General features: G+C 43.1%; 1 protein-coding gene across 3 annotated transcripts in view; it reads right to left on the bottom strand.

Moving 5' to 3' along the window:
- Window positions 1-13,185, bottom strand: part of Sec8 (Secretory 8) — a 102,948-nt gene that overhangs the window by 41,289 nt on the left and 48,474 nt on the right. For all 3 annotated transcript variants that reach the window (XM_065433229.2, XM_065433230.2, XM_065433231.2), the window contains exons 12-18: window positions 12,173-12,316; window positions 8,961-9,047; window positions 7,607-7,676; window positions 7,433-7,496; window positions 7,092-7,192; window positions 1,346-1,419; window positions 234-372 (exon numbers count right to left, since the gene is read on the bottom strand). In XM_065433229.2, coding sequence (XP_065289301.1) covers window positions 234-372; window positions 1,346-1,419; window positions 7,092-7,192; window positions 7,433-7,496; window positions 7,607-7,676; window positions 8,961-9,047; window positions 12,173-12,316 — 679 coding nt within the window. The remainder of the gene's footprint in view (window positions 1-233; window positions 373-1,345; window positions 1,420-7,091; window positions 7,193-7,432; window positions 7,497-7,606; window positions 7,677-8,960; window positions 9,048-12,172; window positions 12,317-13,185) is intronic.

Raw genomic sequence — 13,185 nt, 5'->3', positions numbered from 1 at the left:
CTTCAACAATGTTATAATGAGGTCTGAGTGTATGTGGGTAGCTGGGTGATGGCCATTCTTACAATTTGATATTTGCTTAAGAAATCACAAGGCCATCAGGAAAATATCTACAAACTGATGGGAATTCCATCCATGGTTACAATCATGTGACAATCGATTAACCAAATACAAAGTCTTTTTAAGCATGTATCTATCATGAACATATAATGTTAGAACTGATAAGTGCAACCCACCTCTATATGCAACCTGGCTGGTTTGCTTGTAGTTATAAAGGATGGTACAGGCCAAGCTGAGGAAATGCTCAACATACATAGGCAGTGCCTGCATCAACTCTTGCAAGCCTTGAAGACTCTGGTCCACACACAATGTGCTCTGAGTAAAAGAGGAAGAAAACAGGGATACATACCAGAGAACGTTACGAAGAGGTCAATCACACAATAACCTTTTCTGATGGCTTGCCAGCAATCAGATATTGCTTCAAATTTGCATTTTAGTCTTTTTTGGTACAGTAATGTGTTTGGAATCAGTGCTTACTTTATTAATCTGGTATGGCTAAAAAAATTCCATCCTTTGTAAACCCAGGCCACAGAAAAACGAGTTTGGATATTCAAGTGCACTGGTTTTGCCCCTTTCCTGTAGAGGTACCTGCCACTGTTCTTTACATATCTTCTTTCTAATGAGATGGTGGTAGCACTATGCAAATATGCTCATTGAGCTTAACCCATCTGAGCACCAAGTTTGTGGGTGAGAGTGGTTTCCCACATCTGTAAAAGCGAGTAAACAAGCCCTGATGCCAGGTACAGTACAGTATTTCTTTGCGAGATTTGGCTGCAACCTGGCAATAACAGCACAATATTGCTTACAGTAGCTGCTTCAAGAGCCAGTTGCTACATCTGTCACTTTTGTCGACCACAAAAAGAAGTAGTCGAACCATTTGCTAACAGCAGGAGCAACATCGATAGTTGCATTTGCACCACAATTAAAATGTCAAAATAGAGCCAGCAACATTCTGCTCACCAGCCAGCAACAGAAGGTTATGGCAAAAAATTTATAAATGTCTAGCACAAAGCATTCAGAATTTTAGTTAGCCGCTACCACTTACCCATCTCAACAATATTAGGCTTCTTTCTACTGCATCTGTTATAACAGAACCACCAGAAATGTTTCTGGAAAACTTCTGGTCATGAAAGCAAATACAGGAAGTGTGCACACACGTCACGATGAAAGTGCCAAAATAAATATATCATTTGAAAAGATAAATTGCAGCAAAGACAACTAGTGAGAAGAAGAAATTCACTGATTATGAAAAAAAAAAAATTCTCTTTAGGATAGCTTGAGAATATACCTGTAATAATGGCCTCACAATTCCATGAGATTTTAAAATTTCTGCATCGGAAGTCACTTTCCACGTCTCCAGACCTACATGCAAAAGAAAACAAAACTAGCTCAATGCAAGCACTCAAAGTTAGCTGAGAATGAGAAAAATGACAACATTAAGGCCATCACCGTCTCATACGCTAGTTTTACCAATGTAGTAAGAAAAGTGTGCTAGTCCTCTTTAATTTAATCCCTTAAGTGATTTCGACAAGCTCGGCTCACGACAATCTCATTTTCAAAGTGATTTGGATGAACATCCACTCAACTTTTATTCTACAGTCAACTCTCATTACAACGGACCCTGATAATCTGACAAAAAACTTCCGTTTTATTCGAAGTCTGAAATATCCGATACGCCTCACTTCTGCAACTTTCGTCACAATGACTAACAGCTTTATTATACAGAGTGAGTGATGAACATTCAAAGTAAAAAACAAACAAAAAAAGTAACAGTTTTGCCTGAAAGGCAAAGCATCGATTGCGATAGCAAATTAAGCAAGTGTGGAAGCAACAGCGAGTGAATTGACTTTTGTGCTGTCTCTCACTTTAACGTGAACTAAACGTTAAAACCACAGCATAAATGAAGCTACCGGCACTGGGCGCACTTTGCCCACATCGCAGATCGCTTTGAAGATGAGGCCCAGACGGGCACGCACTTTGCTCATACGCAGATCGCTTTCAAGATATGGCGCCTGCGTGGGCACATACTCTGTCCACATCGCAGATTGCTTTCAAGATACATCCGTGCAGCCACACCATAAGCAGCAGCCACTGGAGTACAACCCCCCTTCTCCATCGCCTCCTCCCCATGCCTCGCGCGTAAGAGAAGACGGCGCACTTTCGCTCCGCCTTCCTCCCTTGCGCATTGATATTGAGCCACAGTCATCGGCTGACCCTCGCAAGTCAGTTATTAGCCCGTGTCGCACCACAAGAGTCCGTTTTATATGCCCAATTTTGACAAAAATTGTCGCTAATTTCGTCGGCTGTAGCTGATAGTCCATTGTAGCGCGGTCCGTTAAAAGCTGACTTCGTTGCATTAACCCTTTCGCTGTCACGGACGTACCGGTACGTCATCGCGCTTCCCCCCCACAGTGTCACTGACGTACCGGTACGTTCTCTATTGTGCGTTCAAAATTTCGCGCCAGAGCGCAAAGCTGGCGCTCCTGGATTGGCCACGCTATCTGTTGACTCGTTCTACAAGTTCGTATATTTGCCCCGGCCCGTGTTACTCCATGTACTGAAGAGTACAGCGCGACTGCCACTCCCCACTTTCTCTTTGCTGAGTGGCGCGGTGGCTCCCTGTTCGCTGTCGCGCGGTGCGTGTGGTTATGGGTTCAAGGGTTGTTCTGCCATCTCTGCTGGTTTGAAGGTTTTTATTTTTCTTCTGTTGGTGTGCCTGCTACGGCGCGTCAAGTTCAGGCATTGTGCGTTCAAAATTTCGCGCCAGAGCGCAAAGCTGGCGCTCCTGGATTGGCCACGCTATCTGCTGACTCTTTCTACAAGTTCGTATATTTGCCCCGGCCCGTGTTACTCCATGTACTGAAGAGTACAGCGCGACTGCCACTCCCCACTTTCTCTTTGCTGAGTGGCGCGGTGGCTCCCTGTTCGCTGTAGCGCGGCGCGTGTGGTTATGGGTTCAAGGGTTGTTCTGCCATCTCTGCTGGTTTGAAGGTTTTTATTTTTCTTCTGTTGGTGTGCCTGCTACGGCGCGTCAAGTTCAGGCGCACGTGCCGTTGCCTCCCCGAAAAGAGTGACTCGTTGCTGCTTTCGCTCTCTCGCCGCACCCTCGCTTCCGATTTACAGTAGTAAACGTAAAGCCCTTCGAACTTTGTTTAGCCTTTTTCCATCTCCCTCTGTCATCTTGATCACGCAACGTCCCATTTATCTCCGTTGTGCGGGCGACCGAAAGCGCATCCTCCCTGCGCGCGGTTACTTTCGGATGGCTCAGCGCGCGGGACCTTCGTCTGCTCATTGGAGCGGTGGCTCAATTCCGATTCAGAATACGAGCCGAGCTCGGATTCGGACTCGGACAGAGTCGCATGCGAGGAAGAGGGTTCCGCATCGTCAGATTGATGATGATGATGATGTTTACTAACAGCATGTGTATATTGCATTGACTATGTTATTTGTATACCAATCATAATCAAAAATAAATTGCTATGTTCATTCCCTCTTATGCTCGTTCCCTGAAACCAAGCCGACACTGGGGGTGCGTCACGGCCAGAAAGGTCCGACAGCGAAAGGGTTAATAAAATAGGCAGACCTAACTAAGGTTGAAATGTGGTCCGCTATACATATACAGTATGATAGTCTGTTGTACGTGGGTCCATTGTAACGAGCGTAGACTACTATATATATAATGCAATATTGAAGTGCAGCTTTAGAAATCTGTTATTGCACACTTTTTTGTTTACTACATAAATGCGAGACCTTTATCAGTGCCTCAAAGGCCGCGTTGATTTGGTCTTCGTGTTCTACGACACAGATGGCAGTTATTTCGTTAGCGCTGGAAGGGCACATTTACTGCAGTCTGTGTTTTTTACTAGATAGATGGCAGCACTCTGTCAGCGCTCAAAGACCGCATTTTTGGAATCGTGTGCTTTTTGCTCCTTTTTGCAGATTTCGAACGATAGCGTCTGCCACTGACAGCTCGCATGCGAGTTGTGCGAGCAAAAGGAAGCCCCTGCTCGACTCTGACAGCAAGAGCGAGAAAGCCATGTCATCATCATCAGCCTGGTTACGCCCACTGCAGGGCAAAGGCCTCTCCCATATTTCTCCAACAACCCCGGTCATGTACTAATTGTGGCCATGCCGTCCCTGCAAACTTCTTAATCTCATCCGCCCACCTAACTTTCTGCCGCCCCCTGCTTCGCTTCCCTTCCCTTGGAATCCAGTCCGTAACCCTTAATGACCATCGGTTATCTTCCCTCCTCATTACATGTCCTGCCCATGCCCATTTCTTTTTCTTGATTTCAACTAAGATGTCATTAACTCGCGTTTGTTCCCTCACCCAATCTGCTCTTTTCTTATCCCTTAATGTTACACCTATCATTCTTCTTTCCACAGCTCGTTGCGTCATCCTCAATTTGAGTAGAACCCTTTTCGTAAGCCTCCAGGTTTCTGCCCGGTAGGTGAGTACTGGTAAGACACAGCTATTATACACTTTTCTCTTGAGGGATAATCGCAACCTGCTGCTCATGATCTGAGAATGTCTGCCAAACGCACCCCAGCCCATTCTTATTCTTCTGATTATTTCCGTCTCATGATTCGGATCCGCAGTCACTACCTGCCCTAAGTAGGTGCATTCCCTTACGACTTCCAGTGCCTCGCTGCCTATTGTAAATTGCTTTTCTCTTCCGAGACTGTTAAACATTACTTTAGTTTTCTGCAGGTTAATTTTTAGACCCACTCTTCTGCTTTGCCTCTCGAGATCAGTGAGCATGCATTGCAGTTGGTCCCCTGAGTTACTAAGCAAGGCAATATCATCAGCGAATCGCAAGTTACTAAGGTATTCTCCATTAACTTTTATCCCCATTTCTTCCCAATCCAGGTCTCTGAATACCTCCTGTAAACACGCTGTGAATAGTATTGGAGAGATCGTATCTCCCTACCTGACGCCTTTCTTTATTGGGATTTTGTTGCTTTCTTTATGGAGGACTACGGTGGCTGTGGAGCCGCTATAGATATCTTTCAGTATTTTTACATACGGCTCGTCTACACCCCGATTCCATAATGCCTCCATGACTGCTGAGGTTTCGACAGAATCAAATGCTTTCTCGTAATCAATGAAAGCTATATATAAAGGTTGGTTATATTCTGCACATTTCTCTATAACCTGATTGATAGTGTGAATATGGTCTATTGTTGAGTAGCCTTTACGGAATCCTGCCTGGTCCTTTGGTTGACAGAAGTCTAAGGTGTTCCTGATTCTATTTGCGATTACCTTAGTAAATACTTTGTAGGCAACAGACAACAAGCTGATCGGTCTATAATTTTTCAAGTCTTTGGCGTCCCCTTTCTTATGGATTAGGATTATGTTAGCGTTTTTCCAAGATTCCGGTACGCTCGACGTTATGAGGCATTGCGTATACAGGGTGGCCAGTTTCTCTAGAACAATCTGCCCACCATGCTTCAACAAATCTGCTGTTACCTGATCCTCCCCAGCTGCCTTCCCCCTTTGCATATCTCCCAAGGCTTTCTTTACTTCTTCCGGCGTTACCTGTGGGATTTCGAATCCCTCTAGACTATTTTCTCTTCCATTATCGTCGTGGGTGCCACTGGTACTGTATAAATCTCTGTAGAACTCCTCAGCCACTTGAACTATCTCATCCATATTAGTAATGATATTGCCGGCTTTGTCTCTTAACGCATACATCTGATTCTTGCCAATTTCTAGTTTCTTCTTCACTGTTTTTAGGCTTCCTCCGTTCCTGAGAGCATGTTCAATTCTATCCATATTATACTTCCTTATGTCAGCTGTCTTACGCTTGTTGATTAACTTCGAAAGTTCTGCCAGTTCTATTCTAGCTGTAGGGTTAGAAGCTTTCATACATTGGCGTTTCTTGATCAGATCTTTCGTCTCCTGCGATAGTTTACTGGTATCCTGCCTAACGGAGTTACCACCGACTTCCATTGCACACTCCTTAATGATGCCCACAAGATTGTCGTTCATTGCTTCTACACTACGGTCATGTACCAGAGCCATGTACCAGAGTTTTATTCATCGAGCAAAGAGGATGATGAGAGTCTTGTCATCATTTCCCACTACCAAAAGTGATGATTCAGAAAGCAAAGACGACGTAACTTGGCCCAACAGTGGTGCAGCGTTTTCATGCTTAAAGGGACACTAAAGGCAAATACAAGGTCAAGCTTAGAGACTACCCCGGAACATTCAAGCACTTGCTCAATGACGAAAGCACTCCTCAGTTAAATTCTGTCACTAGTACTCAACTACTCATTTCAAAAAACATCCTCGTATTGTATTATAAAATGAAATCAAATGCTACTTGTCCAGTTCCATTTCATGTTCAGAAAAAAGAACTAATTGAAATTACCCTTGACAATGACGCGGGCAGTCGAAAGGTTTCGTTTTCACTTGACTGCGCCACCCACGCTTTCGCGTTTCAGTACTTTCCCGATCACGTAGTGCTGCGCTGGCTTTGCTCGCTTGTGAAACTCGCACGAACTGCAAGTAGCAGAGAATTCAACTTCCATGTGACGTCGCGGGATCATAGAATAAAGAGCCAACTGGCGGGATGCCCGAATGGTTTACGCCACTTGACCAAAAACCAGCTGCAGCGACGAATCCGCCGCTCTGTCTTGGCTCGGTGTCGTCTGTCGGGTGCTGTTTTACTCACCGACGGCAGTAAAGGGCGGTAATGGCGTATGTAATGTCACCACTCCCCTGGTTGGGTGGTGGGAGATTTGAATTTTGAAAAAGGTATTCGGACCCTTCAGATACAATTTTCTTGTAAACTAAGTCTCTTTTTGGCACTAAGCAAGCGTTTCGAGGTTTCTGTAATGGTATTTACACAGTCCACGTTGATTTAGTATTTACCTTATGTGTCCCTTTAAAGCATGAAGCAAATTGATTGAAAAAGCTTTAGTAGAATTTTCAGTGAAGTGAAGTTTGAAAATAATCAATTTTAAACAACATAAAGTCACTTTTAATCAAAATAATGAAACACGTAAGAGGTTAAACAAGAAGCACTTACTTTTTGTAGCGTTGTCAATGGTGTTGTCCAGATCATTGTTCACATGCCCCAAGAATATTTTGACACATTCAACCAGGTATTCATACAAGTGGCAGTGATTTCTGAAACGAAGAAGTGCAGAAGTGAATCACTTTCAAACAACAAAACAAAACGCAAGTCCAATTACACGCATGAATTCAGAAGTTTTGCACGCATGTTTTGAATTCCCATGCCCATTGCCATATGGTACTTCAATCCTACCCTTGCTCGAAACTTTCACAAAGTCTTTCATTTGAAATGTGATGTCTATGCCACACATAGAAATCTACATTTATGTATCAGCATTTGACAAGAAAACTTACCCATCCTCTAGTTTCAGTGCTGCTTCTATATCCGTAATGAAGTTCATTAGTGGCTTGAAAATATCTGGAACAAGAAAACACAGGTTGAAAGTTAATAGCAGAAACACCTAGAAAAACTGATGAAGCAGGAAGAACACAAGGAATGTCACAAGGATGACATTTTCCACAACCTACATGTGATATTCTTGGAAGTAGGCACACAAACCAACTGCTGGTGAGAATCTGCCACTTCGACGTAATCACACTAAAGGGGGAAGAAAAGGAACATGGAATATTTACTGTTTCAGAAAAAAATCTGCCACGAAAAAATCTGTGACAATGAGCAAGAAATCAGAATGTTGACTATTGAACGCTTTGTTTTGCCTCATCTTTCATCAATGCTTTCATCTGTGACATAAGCAAAGTGCCATTGACCAAGAAACAACATTTAGCCAAAGAGTCCAGACTAGTATTATGTGTTTTTGTCAGCGTCAATGACAGCTGCTACAGATGAGCAAGAAGAATCAGTGGAACCCAGGGGCTCGATTCTTTCTAGGGAAAACCATGTGAAGCCAATGGACAATAAAGCTAAGGAAAGCGTTGGGGAAATCAACTGTGGTTTTCAATGGAAACATATAAATAATATGAGAAATGAAAGAAAAAGAAAAAACAACTAGCTGCCAATGAGGGCTGAACCAATAACTTCTACATGGCACATCTCTAACAATCTAACGTGGCAGCTGTTGTCCCCTAGTTCACTTTCTTGAGTATGTGTACCATACAATGAAGTTCTTGCCAAGCGCCACTCATGGCCATGGTCGTTAGCCCAGGAATAGCTTTAGTGCCCTCCCAAGGCTAAGTTTAGTATACACATACACAAATGCCCAATAAAGTGGAGAGAGCTGCCACCAGAGCTCAATTGGTTGAGCATCAAATGTTGCATGTGGAGGCTGCAGTTTCAACTACAGCCAGCAGCAATTTGTTGTTTCTTCCGCTTCCACCTTCCTTTCATTTTTACATTCAAATGAAAAATACTGTTAATTTCCTCCACACTTTCCTAGGCTTCACAGTCTGTTACTTTCATGTGGTAGCTATTATAAATGTGTGACATAATTTCAATAAATAAAGCAATCTCAAAACAAGAAATTATTGTCTAAATTATAGGTTGGCAAACTTAGTCATTAAAAAATGCCAAGCTTAATATTTTTCAAGTATCAAGGTGGGTGTCCAACAAAGTTGGACAACCTATACCTTTGTTTCAAAATGCCTAAAAGAACAACTTATAATTTACGACACACTATGAACATTCAGAATTGACTCCGTGTGCTGTACTTTACTGCACAAGTTGCTGTTAATTAGTTAATTAGGCCCTCAACAAAGAACATACTGTTCTAGATATTATTAAAAATATTTATCATAGAAAAAAAATGCATTTTTGAAATTAGTTGATAAAAATACATTAACTGCACAAATTTAATTAAAATTGCTTAAGAAAATAAAAAAGTAACTTTAAGTGCCTTGTCCCCCTTTAACAAAGAGAATGCCATACCTTGTCCTTCATTTCTTCCTTCTTTTCTTTTAAATATGTATTCATGCTGATGGCATGTGAAGAGCAATCAAACCTAAAGAGTGCAAACTGGAAAATAACAAATTAAACATACCAATTTTAGATTGTACAATACATAGTCCACACAGTGTACATTTAAAAACAGACAAAAAAATGCTTACCACGTCAACTCGCTCTTACTTACTGAATGAAATGGCAAATCCTGTTTCTATTTCGCACAAGAGCAGTGCGGAAGCTGCAATTCTCATCTCATGCCTGATTAGCGCTTGCAGCGGCGAAGGCCTTGCGACTTCCTTCACAGCGCGGCAGTGGCGCGCATCGTCATAAAAGACACGCTTTTCACTACCGTGCACACGTCCCAATTATTTGTTCACCAGTGTCGCCAGGTTGCTTCCCATCGCGATGTAAACGATGCTCTTCATCCTCGACAGTGTTGCACTAAGTAAAAACAAAACTACTGTTTGCCGCAACTGCTGGCGACAAAACCGCGGACACCATCGACGCGATCATGGATAACGACTAGGCAGTAATGAAGGCACATGGCTAATGCGGTGGTATGCATGGCAGTAAATGGAAGAATAAAGGCTTTAAAGGCACAAATAGGCACGAAACGTTCTGGCGTTGCTGTCATTCACACGATTTCCCCGGATGACTACGGCGATGCGAAATCAGTGGCTTCGTTTCGGTGGATGCTAACGTTTTTACTCTTGCGTCACACACTTACGGCACTCCACACTCGCCGAGCTTCAAGAGTTGCTCGAATTAACCACTGTGCAGACAAATATGTCCAAATTATTGAGAGTTTCCTTGCATTAAATAATGCATACGCTTGCCAGGTCTAGAGGACGAGTCCGAATTATCCGATTTTCCAAATTAACGAGGCTTGAATTAATGAGGTTTTACTGTATTTTTACATATTCTGTAGTAAACCAGTGATGACCTTACAGTGACTTTGTGAAGATGTACTACATAGCATGCACCTGGTGAATGCTATCTGATCCCTGCGACACTGCTGCACCTGTGCACCAACCTATGCAGCTACACTGTGCCATCCCAAGGAAAATGTCTGTCAGCTATCATTGTGAAAACACGAATACAGTATGGGAGAACTTGGGAGGACAACACCGAGCACTGAAGGTTCAAGAGGTAGGCAGTTTGAGGACAGTGTGGATGCATGTCGTGGAAACTAGAACAGTATGCAAGGTTCCAGCCACACGTACACCAATGAATATATGGTTTTGCATGCAAGCTTCTTTGGCAGGCAATAGCCTGTGTATTGTAACGCCTTCCAAGCCATAAGCCGCATCAATTTGATCATAACAGACTAAGCTAGACTTGGCAGTAAAGTGGAAGTTTGACTAGAAATGAAGCGGAAGCTGGACATAAACCAACCTTTGAATAGGAGTCAAATGCAAAACACAAAGCCTTACCAGCATTTCATGGCTGTCTCTACAGTTCCTGCTTCCAAGTACAAGTACAGACCACAGTCAGTTATTTCAATAAAATAAAAGTGCATTTCAAGGCAAATTTTGCACTCAACATAAGATAGTTTGAACTTATTTTGCATGTTCTGATGAGGTCAAGTGGAAATACACTGTATTTGGAACCTTGCCCAGAATATAATGCAACTTTTTTTTTTCTATTTTGCACTTTACTATGTGGCAAGCTCAACCAGTAAACAACTGAGCTCTATGGGAAAGTGCCCACTTCAATGTCCTAGAAGGAATACAGATGCTTCCTTATAGGATCTGTGAAGAAGTCGGCGTGATGAAGCAGAAAGGGGGGGGGGGGGGCAATGATGCGAAGTGGTCAGTTAGCCCAGTTAGCCCAGTCCACTACAATAAAATCTCGTTAATTTGGATTTCATGGGACTGAAAAAATGTATGAAATAATTGAATTCCAGTTATAAAAGGCAACAAGAAAACAATAAAATAAACAAATGTTTACTATGTCAACATGCTTTTATTTACTGAATGAATCAGAAATCCTGTTTATATTTTGCACAAAAGTAGCGCACAGGCTGCAATTCTCATAATCTCACGACTGATTAGCGCGTGCAGCAGTGAACACATTGCAACTTCCCTTGCAGTGCAGCCATGGCACATGTCTTCATCCAAGACACATTTATCGCTACCACGCGCACATTCCGATTACTTTTTTTTGCCAGTGAGCTGGTCCCCAATGGATTTTCCATCTATCGCAATGTAGCCAGCCTTCATCTTTGACAGCTTCCACTGTGTTTACGACATTGTGTGCACAGCCATTGCCCCAAGTCAAAATGAAATGACTGTCTGTCGAAACCACTGTGGTTGAAACCGCGGCCGTTACCAACACAATTATGGATGGCGACCATGCAGCTCTGAAAGCACACAGCTGATATGAGCGTCGAGTCAAACCGAAACTACTATTTGCTGAAACTGCTGTGGCCAAAACCACGGTCACTATCAATGCAATCATGGATGGCGACTATGCAGTTATGAAGGCACGCGGCATTATGCGCGGTGGTAAATGCAAGAATAAAGGCTATAAATGCAAGAATAGGCATGAAGCATTCCGGTGTTCACGTATGAATTCCGTTGACGACCATGGCAAGGCGTACTACATCGCTCCGTTTCAGTTGGACACTAGCACTATTTTTGCTCTCGTGTGTTGCACACTTGCACTCCTCTGCACTCGCCAAGCTTTAAATGTTGCCCAAATCAACCAGTGCATGATGAAATACATCTGAATTGAGTTTAATTCCATTAAATACACCATAATACACCATTAAATACACCATAAAACAGCCATAAAGAGTACAAAGTACCATATTGGACAACCAAAAATCCACACATGCTCCTAAAGTACCTTGGGCATGCACACATGAAAAAAAAAGAAAGAAATGTGTTCCCTAGACAAAGAACAGACACATTCACCCGCGTCCAATCTTAGCCAAGTCCTCTACTTTCATGGCATAGAACCATGGAATCCAACATGAACAGTCAATTATTGCAGTGCCCATTTCAACCCCGTTCCTATCAACATGCAAACCCCCCCTTTCCCCCCCCCCTTTTTTTTCATATCACGCTGTCCCTTATTTTCTGTAAATCTAAGCTGCAATAACTAAATGTTTCTTGTTCTAATTAACATTGTGTTACAAAATTCTAAACAGCATTTCACTGCTTGCACACATAAAAAGCATGAAAAATGCATACCTTCTTCTGCTTGACATTTCTCCTTCGAGTGAAATAGGAAGCGATGTCATTTGTTGCTGTCATATCAGTGAACACAGGTGGCGGGACTTGTTGTGCAGAACCAGTATTGTGAATGTCCAGGTACTTCCCCACAACATATTCCATCTGGAAAAATCACAAGCATATGATATGTGTGTACCTTTTAGAGGAAGATTCATATAGTTCAGCACTTCAAAACAACTTGCAATATCAGCAACTACTCAGAGGAGCCATGAAGTACCAATGTGTTATATCGTGGATTCCCTGAGTAACATACTTTAAAGGGAAGCTGAAGAGTCTGTCGAATTCCATAAGACGCTCATATACGGATGCGGGAACCTTATAAACCACGTAGGTAAAATTTAGGGTTTTTTTTTTTCAATTAGGAGCGACGTAATCGTCGGTTGAAATTGCGCTGTAGCTCCGCGCCCCCTTTGAGTGAGCGAGCGGAGCGGAGACCGGAAACCATGGTGTTGTGACGTCAACTCTGCTTCGTTCCTTCGCAGCGTCCGCGACCGTGCCTGACCGCGCTTGTTTCTGCGTGCGTGCCATCGTAATCTGCTTCGATCGACCCTGCATTCCTTTGTTGGTGCGTCTGCGTGTATGTAGAGTGGTAGTCAACGTGCGTGGTAATCAACGTGAGTGGTAGTCAACGTGAGTGGTAGTCAACAGATGAAGGTCACTACACGTACTGCATGAACCGGGAAGCTTTTCACGCGTTTAAACCGTCTTTGTAGATTGTCGACAGCTTTGGACAGCGCACAAATGCCGACGATCGCATCCCCGCTTACATTCCACGAAGAGGCATGCAGGAACACAGCACTACAGTTGTTTGACCGGAAACTAGCTCACTAGATGGGCGAAAGATCGGCGAGATCACTAGATCGCTTTGAAAAAATCATACTCACCAAAGAGCATTTCCAACACGAGGAGATCCCAAGACTTTGCTTTCGTTCGCGTCGAAAGCACTGCTCACACCAGCATCGTTTGCTTCT

Source organism: Dermacentor albipictus, chromosome 1 (genome assembly GCF_038994185.2).
Source record: "Dermacentor albipictus isolate Rhodes 1998 colony chromosome 1, USDA_Dalb.pri_finalv2, whole genome shotgun sequence".
In the NCBI taxonomy this organism is placed as follows: domain Eukaryota; kingdom Metazoa; phylum Arthropoda; class Arachnida; order Ixodida; family Ixodidae; genus Dermacentor; species Dermacentor albipictus.
The sequence above is the reverse complement of the archived record's forward strand: the minus strand, read 5'-3'. Positions and strand labels throughout refer to the sequence as shown.